Genomic DNA, 20,238 nt, shown 5'->3' with positions numbered 1-20,238 from the left:
CAGAGCTCAGTGGCACATCCGGGAGGTCATTTCCTTCTATCAAAGGACACACAAGAGACAGGGAAGTTAGTGGTAAGAAGCACAATTCCCAGGCAAGAGACATTTCAGTAGGAACGTCTCAAAGTTTGGAATGGTGTTTCCATAGCATCGTTAATTAAAAAAAAAAAAAAAAAAAAAAAAGCATTCCAGTTTGAACACTCACGTGGGGAAGAAATTCAGTGTCACCTTTAACCTCTGCCCCCATATTCCTATTCACTGACAGGCAGGAGGCCTCCCCAGCTGCCCCATCAGATTAAAATCGGTCTGGCTGCATACAGCTAGAGAATAACCATCACCCACCATTCCAGACTAATGCAAACACCTAGCACTTCTATGGCACTTTGCATCCTCCACGCTCTTTATGAAGTTGGTGAGCATCGCTGTGCTCATTTTACAGAAGGGGAAATAAAGGACAGGGAGGGGACAGAGGAGGTGATTTAGCCTGAGCGCACACGCACTCCAAGTCCCACAGCTAGTCACTGACAACTGGGACTAGGACCAAGGGCTCATGACTCTGTGACCAGCATCCTACCCCGCTGCCTTTCTGGGTCATGCACAGCGATGTGCTGGCTACACAGTGATAAGGCATCAGGGTAGATCCTTGCAATTCAATTGCAGCTTTGCTAGCAGGGGTGCACAGCTCACTGCAGTGTGCAGCACCCGGACTGGGGAACAGCAGATGCATGTGACTCAGCCATTGACCAGACAATGGGGAGTGGTGGCGGTGGGGGAACAGACAAGATGGCAGCCTGAAGCACAAGGCGGTTACCAGGCAGAATCTACAAACGTGGCAGCTTCCCTCTCTGTGGGTGTAATGGCCCCGCTCAGCTGCATGAGGTACCATGGGATCTGGGCCAGAATAAAAGAGGGCAGGGTAAGAACAGGTTTGTGAGCTGTAAAGGGAGGGGGAACGGAATAGGTACGACGGGATTTCAGTCACCCTCTTCAGCGCTCGGAATCTCTCAAACTGAATCCAATGTTTGGCTTTGGGATTCAGTGGACAGGGACTGGGAGTCCGGAGCCCAGAGTTCTGTTGGAGACGCACCACTCTGTGGCCATTCATAGCTATAATCCAGCCAAATTCACTCACCAGAGGTTCTAGCTCCTTGGTGTCTATTAGATTGAACTCTTTCACAAAATAGTAAAAGTGCTTGTAGCAGGTGTTCACGTGGGCCTCTGACCCCATATGGGTGATCCTGTCAAAATGGTGGATGTAGACGTGAACAAAGACCCGGAAGAGCCTGGACAGAATCTTCTTCACTACCTGAAGGAAGTTCTTGGGGAACGGAGTACCTGCAAGAGGAACATACGAGCACCATGAGTTATTGAAATGCACTTTCCCCAGGACTATGGTGCCATGCAGTCTTCCTAAAGCATAAAAAGATACAGTCCAGTGTGTACTGAAGTGATGCAAGAACAGTTTTCTCTGGAGTAATTCACAGACTGCATTCCCTCCTTTCTAAGTTTTGGACCAGTTTTTCCAAAGTTAATGCTATTAACCTATGCTATTGGGTCCTGTATTAATTGATGCTACTGTCTGAAACCTGAATACAAACTGGATTAGTGCACATATAGATTTCCATCTGCAGTTTCAATTTGATATGGTTTCCTTCAGTTCCTGTTGGGACATTTTTACAAAAATGATGCAAGACAGACCACCATGCTCCACTCTAGAAGTGGCTGCATCCTGGGAGGAGTGGCTCCTATATATAGTTTAGTAAATTTGACAAACCCTTTGGGATCCTTCAGGTTAATAGGAGTTAAAATTAAGATAATGCTACGCTCAGTCATTTATAGGCCCCTGTTCACATTCAACATTTTGTTTGTGTGTCTTTCATTCAAACAGCTACATTTGCAATCTGCAATACAGTCGCGTTTGATAAGCTGCTCTTTCTAGTAATTACAAAACAATTTGAGTTTAAAGTCTACTTGCTTATCCACATACAAGGAGGAGGGAAGAGGTGAAGGGTATTCGTTAAATACCCTTCTTCCCCTGCTCCCAAGAGCTCTGCATGAAATTAATTTTCAGTCTGTGTTCAGTTAGTGAATCTGGTATTATAGGCATAGCTAGAAAACTCTAAACAAGACAGAGAACTCCTTTATGATGTAAGCTTCCCCCCCTCCAAATGAAACAGATGTTCCAGCAATCACTCAGTCCAAAAGAGGTCTTTGCTGAAGAACTGTAAATAAAGGGACCACACCCCAGAACTTCCTGTGGTTACCCAGATGAACACACAGCAAGGATTTTGGCAACTGATACAGGTACTGTTGTAGGTTGGGGGTGGTTTACTGTCTTAATCTCTCCCCCAATGTCACCACATTTAAGTGTTGTTGTTCTGTGTGTGCAGATGGGGTCTGAGTAATGGTGGACACTTTCTGCACACAATCAGATTGAGCCTTTTCATTAGCGCTTTGATAAGGATGAATATCTTGGCATTCTCTATATACACTGAAGTAGTGCAGGAGTGGATGGGATCCGGTGGGATCTCAAGTGGATAACCAGCTCCTTCTCCCCTATCCCATTTGTTAGTTGGTCTCCCACACAAACACCCACGCAGCTGTCATCTGGTTCTGCTTCATTTGGCAGAACCTTGACCTGTGCTGCCTGTCCAGACAGGGCAAACAGGTTTCATTATCAAATCAGGAACTAGGACAAAGGGTTACGGGACTATTATTGTTCCTTCCTTGTGCAACATCCCCTCTCCTCCAGTGTCCACTGCTTGCTTCCCCACCCCCAACCCCCAACCCAGACCTTGCATCACCCAGACTAGCCCCGAGCTGAATGGAGTTGCCTTAGGGCAGTGGTTTTCAAACTTTTTTTCTGGCGACCCAGTTGAAGAAATGTTTTTATGCCCGCAACCCAACGAAGCTGGGGATGAGGGGTTTGGGGTGTGGGAGAGGCTGGAGGCTGCAGGGTGGGGCGGGGAATGAGGGGTTCAGGTTGTGGGTGGAGGCTCACAAGCAGCTCCACGCGGCTCTCGCCCGCAGGCACCACCCCTCCAGCTCCCATTGGCTGGTTCCTGGCAAATGGGAGAGCAGAACCAGTGCTTGGGGCAGGGCCTGCGCGCGGAGCCCTATGGCCCCCCTGCCTAGGAGCCAGACCTGCTGCCTGGGGCGCAGTGCAGTGTCCGAACAGGTAGGGACTAGCCTGCCTTAGCCAGGCAGCACTGCCGACAGGACTTTTAACAGCCCGGTCGGTGGTGCTGACCAGAGCCGCTGCGACCCAGTGCCTTCCATTCTGCGACCCAGCACTGGGTCGCGACCTGCAGTTTGAAAACCGCTGCCTTAGGGCTTTGCTTGACCACCTGGGGTCATTCAGAGCAGCAGAAGACTGACCCTACGCCAAAAGCTGAGCAAGCCTCTGCTGCAGCAGTGCTAACTCAAGGAGCAAGGGCTGAATCACACTTGTCCAAGATGCCCTGTATTCAGGCCCAGACGAGAGCGAAGAAAAAGCACTGCTGAGAGAGGTTTCAAAAAGGTCCAGTATTTCACAAGCGGCAAGAGACGGAGAGAAAAGCTTTATACCATACCAGAGAGACGCTGGAGTCTCAGATCTCCATGGGTATAAAGCATTAGGCCAACACTTGAAAGGCTAAATTTAGGAGCAGAGCATCTGCAATTCTCATGGACTACAAGGGGAACCGTGGGCAGTCAACACTGCTGAAAGTCAGCCCACTCGTTTAAATGCACAAATATAGCTTCATGAGCCTATTTTTGGGCACCCAAGTTTGGACATTTGGGGCTCCAAAATTGTTTACACCAAGGCCTCGTTACACTCCTTTGGCAGCATAAGAGGGACATAGGTTACCATTACACACACTCTACGGCCTCTTGATGCTGCCAGAGTGGTGTCAAGGAGCCTTCTTGGTACAAATGAGAATCAGGCCCTCTGGCCTTCGTTTTTAAGCAACGGGAGGTTGAAAGAGGTCAGATCTGGAAATAAAATAAGAGGTGCATCATTCTGATCACAAAACTCCTGAACCACCCAACCAGCCACACATCTACAGGCAAAGCAGAGCGCAGCCAATAAGGTGTGTCTTGCACCAGAGTAGGAAGTCAGTAAGTGCAGGCACTGATGGGCTGCTCTGGGGAGCAAAAGGCATCGCTGCTTGGAGCCCTAGGCTGAAAACACCCTGCATGACCAATCCCAAAGGCTTGGGTCTGTTGTCAAAAACATCTCAGTTGTTGCAATGGTCCATAAGGAGAGAGAAGAATCCCTCAGGTGATCAAGTCCCAGGCCAGGTATGAATTGGAATCAACACCTTGAACTGCAGCCAGAAGCAAGTGTAGTTCACAGAGCATGGACATGATGTGCTCATCACTCAGATCTGCTCCACTAAACTGATGGGCCACCACATTCTGTGCTGTGCTTCTGAATGGTCCTGAAGTACAGCAGGCAAACCTGGATTACTGCAGCACAGTCTACGTGAGAGGGCAAGGTCACAACTCTAGTTAATCACAAATGTGGGGGAAGAGCGCTATAAGCTACTAAGGAATCCAAGAGCACTCAGGGGTCCACATAGCCCAAGATTGCAAACCCCTTCTGCAAGTCTTGGACCTCTTCCTTCGCTTGCAAAATTTATCACTGTCCCATCTAGTGGTTTTCCTCGGTCAACCACCGCCTCCACCTTCTCAACCAGGTGTCAGTCAGAATGGATGAATTTTTAAATTCTGTTATCTCAACCTGACAGTACTAAAAATACTTTGGCAGAATGAGTAAGATTTTCCAAGAGCCATGAACCCCATTCACAAAGTCGACCTTGAGGGAGCCAACCCAGAACCTTCAGCAACAAAAATACAAGCCCCTTCTACCTGAGCTAAAGAATAAACTTTTAGTAGTAAGTTGCAGGCCATTACCATCGAGACTAGCCATGGAGGCACAATCACATGCGCTAAATCCAGGTGTTGCACAGGCACCGGTCCTAAACTACTGTTCAGAATGAGAGATCCAGTCCAGCAGCCCAACCTCTGCCGAGCAGAGTGACTCCTCCCATTCTCGCAGCAGCCACATAATCTCTGGTGTGCCGTTTGAGTTTTCCAAGAGCACCCTCTGATTTGGAGTGCCTCGCCTGAAACAATTTAGGCCTAATTTTCCAGAAGTACTAAACATCCACCACTCTAACCGAAATCTATGGTAACTGCGGGTACTTGGCACTTCTTTAACAAAAAAGAAAACAGTTAGGCCCGACCGTGTCTCAGGCTGGGCACGAAGGTATCCAAAATCAGCGGTCACTTTCATAGAATCTCAGGGTTGGAAGGGACCTCAGGAGGTCATCTAGTCCAACCCCCTGCTCAAAGCAGGACCAATCCCCCAAAGTTGCCAGTCAGTACTAGAGGAAGCAGTTCACCTACCATCTCAAGGATCTGTGCAGCAGTGATATCCAATGCCATAAACTAGTGGTTTTCAACCTTTTCTCATTTGCGGACCCCTAAAAAAATTCAAATGGAGGTGAAGACCCCTTTGGAAATCTTAGAGTCTGCAGACCCGCCCAGAGGGCCGCGAAGCACAGGCTGAAAACCACTGTCATAAACAAGTGCCTACTGGAAAAGGAACAGGGGAATAGAAAGGGCAAGAGTCTGTACTGGTGGATAAAAGTCGATTTTTCTGAAAAAGAAATTGGATATTTTTTATTTTGTTATTTAAATTAGAATACGTTTTTCTTTTTAAAAAATAAACTTGTTTAAAATGAAATCTGAATTTAACAGAAAATATGTTAAGGCCTAAACTTATCATCATCATCTCTTAAAACATTTAAATAAAAAATCAATATGTTGAATCCATGAGCCTCGATCACAAACTCCGAGTTAAAAGTTGCTTTTCTAGATAAAGAAAGAAGATGGGAAAACTTTTGAGGTCGATTTATCAACATGGCACAACAGGTCATGTGCTGTATTAAGAGCTTGAGCCTGTGGAGGACCCAGGGCCTGTGCCACTGGGTGCAAGGGACTGGCAAAGTCATCACAGGGGTTGGGACCCAGCTTCTGACTCCAGGAGACACTATGTGTATCTCATCAGGATCATCCACTGAGCCTACCTGGATGGTCTCATACTCCTGTTTTATAGCTTCTCCCTACCTGAGCTCAGTTCTCAAATTATTAAATATTTATGACTCCACCCAGCATGGAAACTTCCTCTCCGGCTCATGAAAAAACACTAAAATTCATGTCTCCAAAACATTTAAGGTAGTTTTGTTTAATAAAAATAAATATTCTATGCCATTGTGTGTGTTTAATTAAATTCCCATTATCATCCTAGTGCCGCTTGACACAAATCGTCACCAATAAGTTGATTATCTTGTAGATAAACAATACATCATTCACCATTTTCTAACATACTAAAACTGTACAATTAATAAGAATCTGAAAACATTAAGCTATATAAATGCTTAAATAAATATATAGAGTTATAGTGTACCCTCCTAGGTAGCAAAAAGACGTTCCAAATCTAGTGTAAAGGCTCTATTTAGTTGTAAATCGCCATGTTTTAATGATTATATCAACCAATGAGAATGCACCTCTCTTTAGAAAATAAAGGAAGTACCAATGAAAAAGTTCCTTAACACTGATCATTTAACTCAAGGTTTTCCGTTTGGTGATGTAAATTGCCCTGATTTAAATCAATTGATCTTGTGTCAGTCCAATTAATTTCCCCACAAATCAGACCTGAACTTACCAACATTGGTGGGGAAAATGTCCTCATTGTTGATCTGTACCTCAATCCAGTCCATCAAGAGGTTCAAGTACTTGGGAGCAGACAGGGCAGTGGGTTTCCGGTACTTGTGCTCATCCTGCCATCTGTACTCGTACTTGGGTCCCCCAGACATGATCGGACAGGACTGTTCCGTGCAATAGTCACTGATGGTGCCGTAGATCAGATTGATGCGATTGAAGAAGTCCACCACGTGCACCGCCACCCAGTCATTCTGTTCCTCACCAGATGGCAGCTGGACGGCCAGCTTCAAGTCCAGCCCTGCATTGAGAGAGGCTTGAGCCCTCTTGTGCAGCTCAAACCGCTGAGTCCCAGGCTCAAACTTGCGTTTGGGCCGAAAGGTTTTGTCCTTATTGAACACTTGCTTTAAAGGGTTGGACATTTTTCTTTTTTCCCCCCCTCTCTTTCACAAGTCTTCAGTGACGACAGCTAGAGAGACACAGCGGCTGGACAGTTTCCAATGGCAAGGTCGTAATGGCCTCTATCTTCACAGAAATATCTCTGAGCTCCTCTGGTTCTCCAAGTACCTTCTGATCTGCAACACAGAGAATTTACAGTCGTTAGATGGGCAGCTTTTTCAACAAGAGACTTTGTTCAGAAGGAGTGAATTTGTTTGAATGCCTTAGTGGGAAGGTTTGGACATACACCTCAAACTCGGAACTGAAACGAAAGCCAAATATGCTTCGTTTTCCCTACTCTTTCCTCTTAGGACTAGGTTTCTTTAAGGGAACTGTAAAAGGTAGAAGAGTGAGGGTCAAGTTCTCAAAGAGGTTCCTCATTCAGCCTCTGTCACTGTAGGGAAAGTGTTGCAGATCCAGGTCAATTACTTCTACACAAAACATTAAGTGACTGAAGGTTTATACCCAGTTTGCCAAGTTATTGTGGGTGAAGAAGCAGATTATTAGTGTTATTACTACTACTATAAGACACCACTACTATGGTACCAAGGTAGCTACATTGTTTTATGAAAGCATTCAGAAACTGGCACAGCATTATTTTGCTACTAGGCAGAAATGAGCAAAATATTACCCACAACAGCTGTGTCCATGGACTCATAGCAAGGAGGTTGGTTTCAGGCTGGATCCTCAACAAAGGCTAGATTCTAACACCCTTAAAGACATTGGGGAGTAACTTACTCCAGAAGCGGTCTCACTAAAAATCACTGGGACTACTCTCTACGTGAGCTAGGGTATCAGAATCTGACCCTGAATGACAGGATTCCTCTTGAGAAACAGACACGTGATTTTTGGTGTTGTAATGAGGAAAGTGCTGACCAGCCCAACAAAGACAGGCCATTTTAAGTCAGCCTGCAACAGAAGCATTGCGTAGCTCCACAGTGGTTCTTGGAGACATTAGTCATCCGAGGAGAGCTGGCTGCTCATATGGTGCTGGGGCATCTGCTACACTGCATTAAGGAGAATGAAGAACACATCAAACACTTTCCTAATGTTACTTTCCCATGTAAGCAATGCCCATCATTGCCAGAGGTTTTTACGGTTATGCAAGGGGAGGAGAAATGGCCCCGAGACGCTATTAAGACGTGTTCCACACTACAAAAATACATGAGAACCCCATGGCTAACAACCCATATTGCCAGCAATCCAACATCCATGAAGTTCAGTTCTGGAGCCATGCCACATGTTCACAAAGTCACTCCAATGAGAGAAGAAAGGGCGGGGTGCCCACCTCCACCCACCCACTCACATTTTTGAGTTGGGACCAACTCAAAATTCCAGCCAGGTTCATTGAGAGATTCACTCATGATTAAGTGAGCCTGGGCCAGTTCGGAGATGAACCCAAGCGAAGCTCTGCGCTTTTGACCAAATTTTGCCTTGGGGAATGTGTACCCTGCACAAACCAATACTTAGAGATATTTGCATGAGTCCCTGAAGCTACTGATATTTGCTTGACTAATTTAAGACCAACAGTGAAGGGCCAAGGAGATAGGGGAAAAAATAAGTTTAAGATGCATTTGATCACACAGAGAAAATTTTTGAAAGTCATAACAAGAGGGGACGCTGACAGCAAAATGCAGCGAGACAGTAGCTATGGTTAGCAAGAGCCGAGTCATACCCTCACCACATCCTGCAACAAAACGCTTCACTTCTTCTATGCAGCGGAAACACAAGGGGCTGTGCCCATTCAACCTAGATGCACTCTGGATCTCACATATTCTTCTGTAACATATCCAAAACAAAGGCCAAAAAACCTAACAATGTAAAGGGCAGGTTCACGGTCTGAAGCCACTTCCAGGAGGAAATCAGCTCCAGAGAAATGATAGCATGCACTATTTCCTCACTTTGGAGTCTCAAAGGAAAGCTGTAGTACTGCAGGAGTATTGACTGCATACTCCTTTGGTTCCGGGCTCCAGCCAAACACAAAAAAGAGGCCTTTGATTGTTCTGACTCTGCTCTCATTTACCTTGTCTTTACGCCATAGTAATCCCATTGACTTCAGTCAAGACACTCAGTTATGCTGGTATTACGTGTAATGGGCCTTTTTATTTACTTCCCGCTTTTGCTGGCAAGTAGTTAAAGGCCACACATAGGTCTCTGCTCATTACCAGTACAGCGGGGGGCATGGCAGGAGAGGACTGAAATGCACTACCAAAACCTTGTGGAGAAGCACTCTCAAGGCCTGCCCACACTTTGCCAGTGGAGTGGACACTACAAATTTTCCCAAGAGAAATTGTCACAAGGTGATTCATAAAAGCCAACCCAGACCTACAAAGAGGGAGTTTTCACAGCTGAGGAACTAGTTAGCAAAAAAAGAACCCAACTATTTTTTTTAAATAGGCAGCATTACTTGGGTAACTAAGCCCATCTAGGTTTCAGGTTTTGATTTGGTTTTTAAAGGGGATGTAAAACTTGTGAAAGTTCCAGGAGTCACCTCCCTGGAAACTGAAGCCCTCTAAGCAAACCTCAGCATGGGTAGAAGCTGGACAAGCTTCCCTGTATTTCAGTCCTGACCTCTGGAGCTCAGGGCTTAGAGTGACGATTAGTCTCCACGGCCCATGCAATTCTTGGCTTTCCTGCTACGACTGCCAAGACGTTCAAGTGTGGGGGTGGTTTGTGATGCAGCCGTGTCCAATGGAAAGGGACCAGGAATGCCAAACGCTCAAAAGATGGCAATGACTTTTGGTCAAATCTAACCTGGGCTGGATGACAGCAAGTGACCGAAGAGTAAGGTTTGGTCTCCTCCAATCTCTTAAGACATCTGTGCACCTGGCTTATATTTTTATATATCAGCCAAGTTTTAACTCTCACTTTTCCTGTGTCCAGAGTTTGAAGAAGTGCCTCCTTTTCTCTGTGGAATCACTAGCATACTTAACAAGTAATATACAGCCAGATCTTCAGCTGGTATAAATCAGCATACCTCCATTGACCATATCCGCCAATTTACACCAACTAGGGATCTGGCCCTATAATTTCTAAGGCTAGCACGGGGAACAGCATTCAAGGATGTTGCATTATATTAGCACTGCAATTTTCTTTCCACAAATAGTTTCCTCTTCCTATTGCACATGATTCGTAAGACTACCTGATAAACTTGCTGCTGTGATCAGCTGCTCATTAAGTAAAATTAGCAGCAGCCTTAAGAGTTTAAGATATTTGCAAAATGGAAACTTCAGCCAAAGTACAACAGGATGTAATGCATTCAGCTATGGTTCTGATGTGTAACTTGGTTAAGAAAAATGCAGTTATGGGCAATATCTGGCTCTGGAAAATGTAAGACATACAGGTTCTGTGGCTGACCAAAGCAGCATCTGACATGAGTTGAAAGATGATGTAAAATGGTGATCATAAGTGTTTTCTCCTTCCACCCTCCCCACACAAGTCACAGCTCAAACAGCAATAAAACACAGAACAGAAAGGAAAGATCACTAGGGGGATAGAATTTGTGCGAGGGTGACTTGCAATTCAGCTGAACTTATGATTGGCAAGTAGCAGAAAGTATGGTTTGTGTTGCTTTTTTCCCCAGCTTCTTTTTCATCCAAAGGTTACTCCCACCGAGAAGTCCACACCACCCGCTATCAAGTAGGAGTATCCCCACTAGTCTCACAAGAGCATGTTAGTAACACAGCAACTTCCTGCACCACGGAGGACAAAACAAAGCTCTAACTTCTCTCTCTGGAGGAATAGTCCTGCCTTTATATCCAGGGATACGAGATGAGCTCCATGAGGATGGTGGGTTACAGTTATAAAACAAACGAGCAATGAACGATGGGAGAAAATGAATCTCCCCAAAACTTTGAGAACTATTACATAATCTTCAACCAATGTCAGATGCTGCTTTGGTCAGCCACAGAATCTGTATGTCTATTTTCTCAGAGCCAGATATTTATAGCGAAAGGGGAGGTGTGGGGAGAGATTTAAAAGACTCGATGCCATAGGGATGAGGAAAAGCACTTGTTAAAAAATGTTAGGCCCAATTTTCTTCTCACTTATGCAGTGGAAGTCAGGAGTCACTTCACTTAAGTCAGTGGAGTTACATGGGGGTAAAATTGATATGAGAGGATAACTTTCAGTACTGCCTTATTCTAAAATATGTTTCCAACAGAGAAATGGGGGGAGGGATAGCTCAGTGGTTTGAACATTGGCCTGCTAAACCCAGGGTTGTGAGTTCGATCCTTGAGGAGGCCACTTAGGGATCTGGGGCAAAATCAGTACTTGGTCCTGCTAGTGAAGGCAGGGGGCTGGACTCGATGACCTTTCAAGGTCCCTTCCAGTTCTAGGAGATAGGATATCTCCATTAATTTAAAATGCAAAGCATATTTCACTAGTTTTCCATTACTTCTTTCCCTGTCATTTCTCCAAGCTGGACAAGAGTGTGTTTGTGTGGCAAACAGTCACCATTTGCTGTTGATTTAAGAACATAAGAATGGTCAGACCAAGGGTCCATCTAGTCCAGTATCCTGTCTTCCAACAGTGGCCAGTGCCAGGTGCCCCAGAGGGAATGAACAGAACAGATAATCATCAAGTGATTCATCCCCTGTTGCTCATTCCAACTTCTGGCAAACAGAGGCTAGGGACACCATCCCTGCCCATCCTGGCTAATAGCCATTGATGGACCTATCCTCCAGGAATTTATCTAGTTCTTTTTTGAACTCTTATGGTCTTGGCCTTCACAACATCCTCTGGCAAGGAGTTCCACAGGTTGACTGTGCGCTGGGTGAAGAAATACTTCCTTTTATTTGTTTTAAACCTGCTGCCTATTAATTTCATTTGGTGACCCCTAGTTCTTGTGTTATGAGAAGTAGTAAACAACACTTCCTTATCTACTTTCTCTATACCAGTCATGATTTTATAGACCTCAATCATATCTCCCCTTAGCTGTCTCTTTTCCAAGCTGAAAAGTCCCAGTCTTATTAATCTCTCCTCATACGGAAGCCGTTCCATATCCCTAATAATTTTTGTTGCCCTTTTCTGAACCTTTTCCAATTCCAATATATCTTTTTGGAGATGGGGCGACCACATCTACACGCAGTATTCAAGATGTGGGCGTACCATGGATTTATATAGAGGCAACATGATATTTTCTGTCCTGTTATCTATCCCTGTCTTAATTGTTCCCAACATTCTGTTTGCTTTTTTGACTGCCGCTGCACATTGAGTGGATGTTTTCAGAGAACTATGCACAGTGACTCCAAGATCTCTTTCTTCAGTAGTAACAGCTAATTTAGACCCCATCATTTTATATGTATAGCTGGGATTATGCTTTCCAATGTGCATTACTTTGCATTTATCAACATTGAATTTCATCTGCCATTTTGTTGCCCAGTCACCCAGTTTTGAGAGATCCTTTTGTAGCTCTTCACAGTCTGCCTGGGACTTAACTATCTTGAGTAATTTTGTATCATGGACTGTCACCATGACAGTCATCCCACATCTGAACACACAGACTACACTGTAAAAAATACCTCTTCCATTTTAAAAAGGGAATGAGGTATCTCTAGCCAACCTCTCCCCACCACTAAGAAAACTCAGGAAGTTATTCCCTCTCCCCCACAATCCTCTTTCAGGAAACCTACGTGATGTCTTCTCTGCGTAGATTCTTTATTTCCTTCAGTTCCTGAAACACCGTCCAGCGTGACATGCAGTGCCATTTCCAACCCTCACACCATCCCCACACAGGATTTACTTTAGGGTTTTAACAAGTGCCAGAATAAATACAATCAACAGATTAAAACCAGCAGGTTCTGCATTTCCTGGCTCCTCGAATTATACGGCCTGGGATAGTTTGTTGTGCCTGCTTTACAGCCTTACACCAGTGTTCCCAAAGGCCAAAGTTTAAAGCTTCTTCATTTAAAAGAAGTATTTCATGTGGTCTCTGTAGTGCCAGCTAGATTGTGAGTTGCAGATAGGGAGGGGTCAGAAACATATGCAGCCACTTCCTTGCCAAGTGACCTGACAGTTTAGGCAGCTCACATCCTGCTGCCTTACTCATTTAAAAACCCTGCAAGTAAATCCTGGTGAGTAACACATTTACGGTACACGTTTCCTTTTACAGAAGCTACTCCACTGTACTAAGAAACAATAATATTGTAGGATTTATTTTAACATTTACACAAGCGCCACACACAGATGCTTCTGATCATTCTACAGCATTGTGGTAAATTTCCTACCCAGGCAAACCAAGACCAGATTTTTCACAGCTCTTCCAGAGGGATGACTGAGGCAGAAGGAAGTCAAAACACTGTTTGCAAAGCTGCACTGATCATGGTAGTGAATGAACAAAAATACACAAGTGTGTCATGGCAATTTCAAAAAAAGGGGAAAACGGTATTTCAGGGTAGACAATAGTAATTGGTAGAAGGAGAGAGATTTTCAAATATTTTAAAGTTAGAACAAGAGGAAGCTTGAAAAGGTCACTGGTAGTTTTAGTCAGATGCCAAACTAGACACCAAGGCCAACATTTCCAAGAGTGGCCAGGGTCACGGGACGTCCAATTTGACAAACCTGGGCTTGATTTTCCAGAGACGCTGAGCACTCAACTCCAGATACATCAATAAGAGCTGCCACTGCTCAGTACTTCTAGTAAACTGATCCAAGGAGATTGTAGTTCGGCACTTAAGAACGGAGGCATCTTTTTCTTTTCTTTTTTAAAACATCATTCTCTCTATCACACCCACGCACATACACCCAGCAGCCATTTTTTTTAAATGTAACCCAATTAATACTTTCTGCACAAAGACTCTGGTTTCTGTGATAGTCTGTTCAAGGGATAAGATATCTGCCTCTCATTTCTCCACTGTATGAGTATGCTGAGCAGAGAGGAAGTCCCTAAACTGCTTTTTGGAATGGGTTTAAAATAAAATAAAAAGTACACACATGCAAAATTAGCATAATCATAAGGACGCACTTGAAAGAAACACACAGCAGGAAACAGTCACAAAACGAAGAGCACCCCAGATCAGTGGGAATGTCAAAACGGCCAGGCAGAAAGCGTGTAAAAATTGTGAAGTCTGACCATTCACCGCTCTTCTTGAACGACGTCTCTGCCTAGATCAATTTCCTGTCTGGCAGGGATTCGGCTACTTTTAACTGGAGATCTCCAGCATTTTCCTATAAAACTGCGCAGTCTGCTTTTGTTGTAAAAACATTCATGTGGCATATCCAAATTCTTTTTAAAAAGACTGTCCTAATATTATATTGGCAGTAATCTTTAAGACATTAACACAAACCATGTCTTTCCGTTCCAAGGCAGCATCAAGATACTAACAGCAGTTTACAGACACATTGCTAATGCATGTAAGAGCTAGGGAGGTTCTCACTGGTAGCCTTGTACCATCCCAAACGTTACTGCTTTCAGTTTCCTCGTGTATCTTGCTGGAGACAATCCAAAGTATCTGCTCTGAAGAGCAAAAGAGCACTAGGTACATTAAAAAATAAAAGTTTTGGAGAGCTTTTGAAATAGAGTGATGCTGAAAACACACAGCAGAATTTCTACCTGTATAACCCCTGCTGATCCCAGCCTGGATGCATACGTCTAACAAAAGACAGCGTTTATGCCTTCGTTCAATGGGACAACTTCCTAGGTTTTCCTTTCATCGATCTGGTTTCTGAGAGGCATTAATGACAAATATAATGAAGCCATTTTGAAAAACAGATCTCTAATCATCAGTCCTAAGGATTAAACAAATAGCCCTTTCATAATCAGTCCAGAATAAGTTTCAGGAATGTACTACTTGTCTCCCCCCCCCCCCCTTTGCAATGTGAATACAGCGATTTAAATCTGAGCAATGATGTCTTGGACATTTCTAAGCAAGAACTCATGCAAGCCACATGCTTATTGTGGGGTTTCCAAGGAAGAGCCTTGGTCAAGATCAGGGCAGTCCATGTTCATGCCTTTAAACCACAAGAATGCAGAACTGATCCAGCTGAACACAAGAGGAAGTAGTACCATATTGCATAAAATAATCATACTGAGCTTTAATTTGTGTTTTTCTTCCCCCATGAAAGGCGACCAAATAACAATGTATTCAAACTATTTTTTAAAATCTATTTAGTTTTGGTAATAGCAAGGGGAAGGGGGAAAAAGTCAGACCTGACAAATTAACCCATAGAGGGGCTAGGAGGACTTCTAATAACTGACACGCCCTGCGGCAGAGCCGCACACTGTAGCAAAGAGCAACAGCTTCAGAAAACCCACATCAGAAGAATAAATGCAATTTATCAGCATTTAGATCTAGCATGAACGGACAGTAGGAATCCCATCAAATAATAATTTGGCGTTAAGCTATCACACATGGGGGAGAAGAGACAAGATAGTTCATGGGACGGTAATGAGAGAGCACATCCACTCAATTCTAAATTCCTGGCTTGAATCCAGACCAGGTTGACAGTAATCAAAGCAATTACAATCTGATGTATGTTGAGTGGTCTACGTGAAATGAGCTGGGTGAGGTCTCAGCTCAGTTATTAGTACAACAGGGTTCACATCACAAATTGGTACCCTCAGAAGAGAGGTTAAGGACTGAAAGGTCCATGGGGACTAGACTGTCAGGTGTGAAGGCTAGACTATCCTCTTGCCACAGCTAAAGGCAGGAGTGGGAAAACTATGGCCCATGGGCCGGATCCAGCCCGCCAGTAGTTTTAATCCGGCCCTCGAGCTCCCGCTGGGGAGCGGGGTCTAGAGCTTGCCCCGCTCCGGCGCTCCAGCCAGGGAGCAGGGTCAGGGGGCGCTCCTAGAAGCAGCGGCATGTCCCCCCCTCTGGTTCCTATGCACAGGGGCAGCCAGGGGGCTCCGCCTGCTGCCCCTGCCCCAAGCGTTGCCCCCCGCAGCTCCCGTTGGCCGGGAACCACGGCCAATGGGAGCTGCAGGAGCGGCGCCTGTGGATGGGGCAGTGCGCAGCAGAGCCGCCTGGCTACACCTCCACATAGGAGCTGGATGGGGGACATGCTGCTGCTCAGCCCTGATCCCCCTCCCACCCTCCGAAATCCTCATTTCTGGCCCCACCCCGGAGCCCACACCCCCAGCCAGAGCCCTCACCCCCTCCTGTACCCCAACCCCAATTTCATTAGCATTCATGGCCCGCCATACAATTTCTATACTCAGATGTGGCTCTCGGGCCAAAAAGTTTGCCCACCCCTGGCATAAGGGGAAGCTTGTACTTCCACCACTCGGGCTGTCCCCCTCCAGTGGTGGATAGAGAAAGTATTTCAATCTCCCGGGTGTTCAAATTGGTGACCAAAGATGATCTAGGTGCCACAGGATGAGCCATATTTTGTGCCTTTAGGGGAAGATTTTTCAAAAGGCACAAAAGGACTTAAAATGTACCTTTGAAAGTCTCCCCCTAAAATCACAAAGTTATGATTGCTCACGCTGCAATTGTTATTTATTTAGAGCCAAGTAGAAAGAGGATTTTTTTAAAGTGGCCTTTGCTTCCTTTAGATATACACAGAAGTCCCTCGCTGAGGCTTGTGGGAGGTATAACTCCCTGTATGTGTAAGAATGCGCTGTGCACAGTAACGCAAGTGACTGGGACATGACTGCATGTGAAGGCAGAGCTGATTGGCTTCTAGCTTCATAGATGCTGAATAAAACGGACAAGTTGGTTCAGGACTCCAGAAGCTATTCTAGCTTCACTGTGTAGACATGTATTTCTAGGGCAAGCTGCAGCAGGCAGGTGACTTCCTGTACCATAAGAATGATTGTTTTTTTTTCCTCGGCAAGGTATGACGACACCGTTTTTCAAAAAGTTCTGTGCAGCAACAATGCCTCTTGATCTCCTTCAGCCTGGCTTAGTCCCTGACTAAAGGGACTTAAGAGGCAAGAAAAAAAAAAGTCAGTTTAAACTCCGACGAGTCCATGCTGTGAGCAGCCCATTTATTCCGGGCAATGTGAACCACTCTGCACTGTCCTTGCAAAATAGTATTTTAAGGAAACAGCAAAGTAGTATCTACCTAATATATTTTCTTCCTCTTCTAACTAACTTGGCTGACACTTCTCCAGTGTAAAATTCTCATGCTAAACTGGTCTAATCAACACAATGCTTCAGATTATGTTGCGAGACAGACTATATTACAAGTTCAAACATTGTGAATGTCAATGGGGTGGAACCAGGGTTATGGGAAATTCTACAAGGGTTTCCTTAGCACCCACCAGGCTCAGAATGAAAGGCTGGCTTTGAGCCCCACCCAGCGCACTCTCTCCTGTGTTCATAGAATGCTTTTGATGCCAGAGCAGTAGGGTTCATGTCTCCATAACAGAGAGTTGTGAAGCCAGCCCTTCTCCTTCCCCTTTAGACCTAGGTGTGGCAGTGATCATATGCATTAGCCCCGTGGTTTTCAACCTGTAGTCCACAGACCCCTGGGAGTATGCAGACTATGTCTAAGATTTCAAATGGGGTCCCCACTGCCATTTGAAATTTTTTTAGGGGTCCACAAATGGAAAAAAGGTTGAAAACCACTGCATTAACCTCTCTCATCTGCCTGGTGACAAGTAACAGGCCTTAAGGAGATCTCAGACTTTGCAGCAGTGAAGAGCTGTCCACATCAGAAGATTTTTCTACCACACAGTTTGACATGAAAAAAGTCCCCCAAAACAGCAGCACCAACGGGAAACTTTTTGTGAAATTTCCTAGTGTAAACAAGGCCACAGTAGACCACATGTTGCTTTCTGCTTATGGGAGAAGCTACATTTTTGTGACTGATGCTCCATTGCCTCACATCTAGAGCCCAATTCCCACTTATTTTATTCCTGCATTTGTAGGGTGACCAAACAGCAAGTGTGAAAAACAGGGACAGGGGTGGGGGGGTAATAGGCGCCTATATAAGAAAGTCCCAAAAAACAGGATTGTCCCTATAAAACCGGGACATCTGGTCACCCTATGCATTTGGAATAGAGAAGAATTAAAGGTGTCTTTCAGACATCTTGCACTCCATGTATTCTAAAGCCAGATGGGTCTTGCCCAACGCTGATTAAGTCAGAGCAGTTTGGGGGCAGCTAGATCACGCTGTGCTTCCGTGCTGCCCTAGGGGGGGAAACAGCCACAGTGCAGCACACTGCAGCCACACACGCCCCGCTCGACCCCTCTCTATCAGGGGCTAGATGCAGGGATGATGTCGAGCCCTTATGCCAACTCTACTCCAGCCAGGGAGGCCACCTGCACAGGAGGTATTCTCGGGGCCCTCTTTATGCTGCCAGAGTGGTGTAAAAGGACTTTAGGGCATGTCTACATTAAGGAAGTTTGCCAATGTATAGGGTTTAACATGGCTTGTGCAGTCATGGCAGAGTGCTCTAAAAAACCTGCCTCCACGAGGGGCGTAGCTACCAGCGCTGGTGCACTGTCCACACTGGCGCTTTACAGCGCTGAAACTTGCTGCGCTCGGGGGGGGGTGTTTTTTCACACCCCTGAGCGAGAAAGTTGCAGTGCTGTAAAGTGCCAGTGTAGACAAGCCCTTACTGTAGACAAGCCCCGAGGGTAACTGAGAATCCAGCACCTACTGCGGTCACGTATATCTTTGCAAAGCAAGTATAAGGAACCACTACTCAGGCCTCTTATCTCCAGTCCAGAGGCTCAGAAGCCAGAGTTTTGGAAATCATGCTGCTACACTCAACTTCAGTTGTCTGCCACTGTGTGCTCCTCTGAAGACTTAACTATGCATCCCTTTGCAAAGCAAATAGAGCTCTTATGGTCTCCATTGTGTCTGTTCTTTCTAATGGATTAACAGGCACGTTGTCCCCACAACACGCCCCTAATCCACCTCAGACCCATTCAGAGAAATCAAATTCAACCAAGAGTCCGTTATTTCCATCATGAACAAGGTGATTCTTTTAGCACAGCAGCAGCTCCAGCAGGAGGTTCAGACACACACAACCGAAAACAAAAGCCACAGATGTCCCATGGAGACCGAGTTATCTAGAGAACAGAAGGTAAACACCCAGCCTAAGATGCATTCTTTAGTGAAAGCATTAGCTGGATATCAGAAATTTCTAAGATAATCTCCTAAACCTCCAACAAAACTGGTTATGAATTCACTAATTACCCATTACAGCTGTATCTAAGGCACAAGTATCACAAAATGCATCAGTGTCTTATGAGAAAATTAATCTTCTTGAACTTCTGGGAGTTATTTTCAGGAGTACAGAACTTGGGATCATTGCAGAGATGGATACAGCTATAGACAGGAGTGTGTGCTTCCACCACTAACAGGAAGAACTTTTTTCTCTGTATACGGTTGCCATAGAAATCTCTGGCTTGATTAATGGAGAAGTTTTTCTATAGTTACAAGATAGTGGCTATATCAGCACAGCACAAATTTCTTTTAAACGGAGCAAGCCAGGCAAACACAAGTTTCTGTGTGGTACTCCACATCCATTCTAGCATTTATTCTGAATATTGGGGGATAAGCTCTAGGTCAGAATGGAGGAAGCAATGTCAGGGAGCCAAATGGGCTCCAGAAAGCATCTGGAAAAGATACTTCAGTACTACTAGACAGCACAAGCCAGTCAGGGAACAAGTTTATGACAGACATCACAAGCAGGGAGTGAGGCTTCCGAGTTCTATTCCCAACCCTGGCATGCAGTCAGTCACTTACGGTCTGATTTCCAAGTGCGATGGAATGGCTTCCTGTTCAGATCTGCTTACTGGTATTATGCCTGGATCTGGACACAGCTTTTCAGTGCAAGCCAAGAATCACCAGCTGGGATGGGAGCCCCACCCAAGTACAAAGGAGGCAGATCCCAAACCAATTTGGCAGGAATTTAGACTTGGCACTTTTTTATTACTTTAAAGGTGCGCAACTCCTCACAGCCAAGTAGGCTGATGTATTTGCTTTCTGTTTTATTAATCTACTAAGATATGGTATTTACACTAGTATTGAAGAAACTGGTTAATAAACAAGATAGAGCCTGAAACTTGCACACGGAAGAAGAAAGATCGGGTGCAGCAACTAGATCCATCATAAAGAAAAACAGATGGTCAGGGGAATTTTATCTTGCAATAAAAATCCCCCTTGCTCTGAAACTTGGCAGAGAAGACATCA

At 45.1% G+C, this 20,238-nt stretch overlaps 1 protein-coding gene across 1 annotated transcript; it reads right to left on the bottom strand.

Moving 5' to 3' along the window:
* MOB3A (MOB kinase activator 3A) lies at positions 1-19,884 on the bottom strand. The gene is made up of 4 exons (XM_026654970.2): positions 19,792-19,884; positions 6,713-7,283; positions 1,130-1,332; positions 1-36 (listed from the first exon to the last, which is right to left on the bottom strand). The coding sequence occupies exons 2-4, from the start codon at positions 7,128-7,130 to the stop codon at positions 7-9; spliced, it is 651 nt and encodes a 216-aa protein (XP_026510755.1). The 5' UTR covers positions 7,131-7,283; positions 19,792-19,884; the 3' UTR covers positions 1-6.
* Positions 19,885-20,238: the final 354 nt, after the last annotated feature.

This window comes from Terrapene carolina, unplaced genomic scaffold, assembly GCF_002925995.2.
Source record: "Terrapene carolina triunguis isolate 2854851 unplaced genomic scaffold, T_m_triunguis-2.0 Scaffold194, whole genome shotgun sequence".
In the NCBI taxonomy this organism is placed as follows: Eukaryota; Metazoa; Chordata; order Testudines; family Emydidae; genus Terrapene; species Terrapene triunguis.
Note: the sequence above shows the minus strand (reverse complement) of the source record. Positions and strands in the feature narration are given on the sequence as shown.

Bases quoted from the DNA above. Each gene is read 5' to 3' on its own strand.
- MOB3A (XM_026654970.2), bottom strand. From the start codon at position 7,130: ATGTCCAACCCTTTAAAGCAAGTGTTCAATAAGGACAAAACCTTTCGG. The intron at 1,333-6,712 runs GTAAGTTCAGGT...TTCCTCTTGCAG, and splicing joins CATTTTCCCCACCAATGTTG to GTACTCCGTTCCCCAAGAAC. The intron at 37-1,129 runs GTGAGTGAATTT...GTCCTTTGATAG, and splicing joins CCAAGGAGCTAGAACCTCTG to AAGGAAATGACCTCCCGGAT.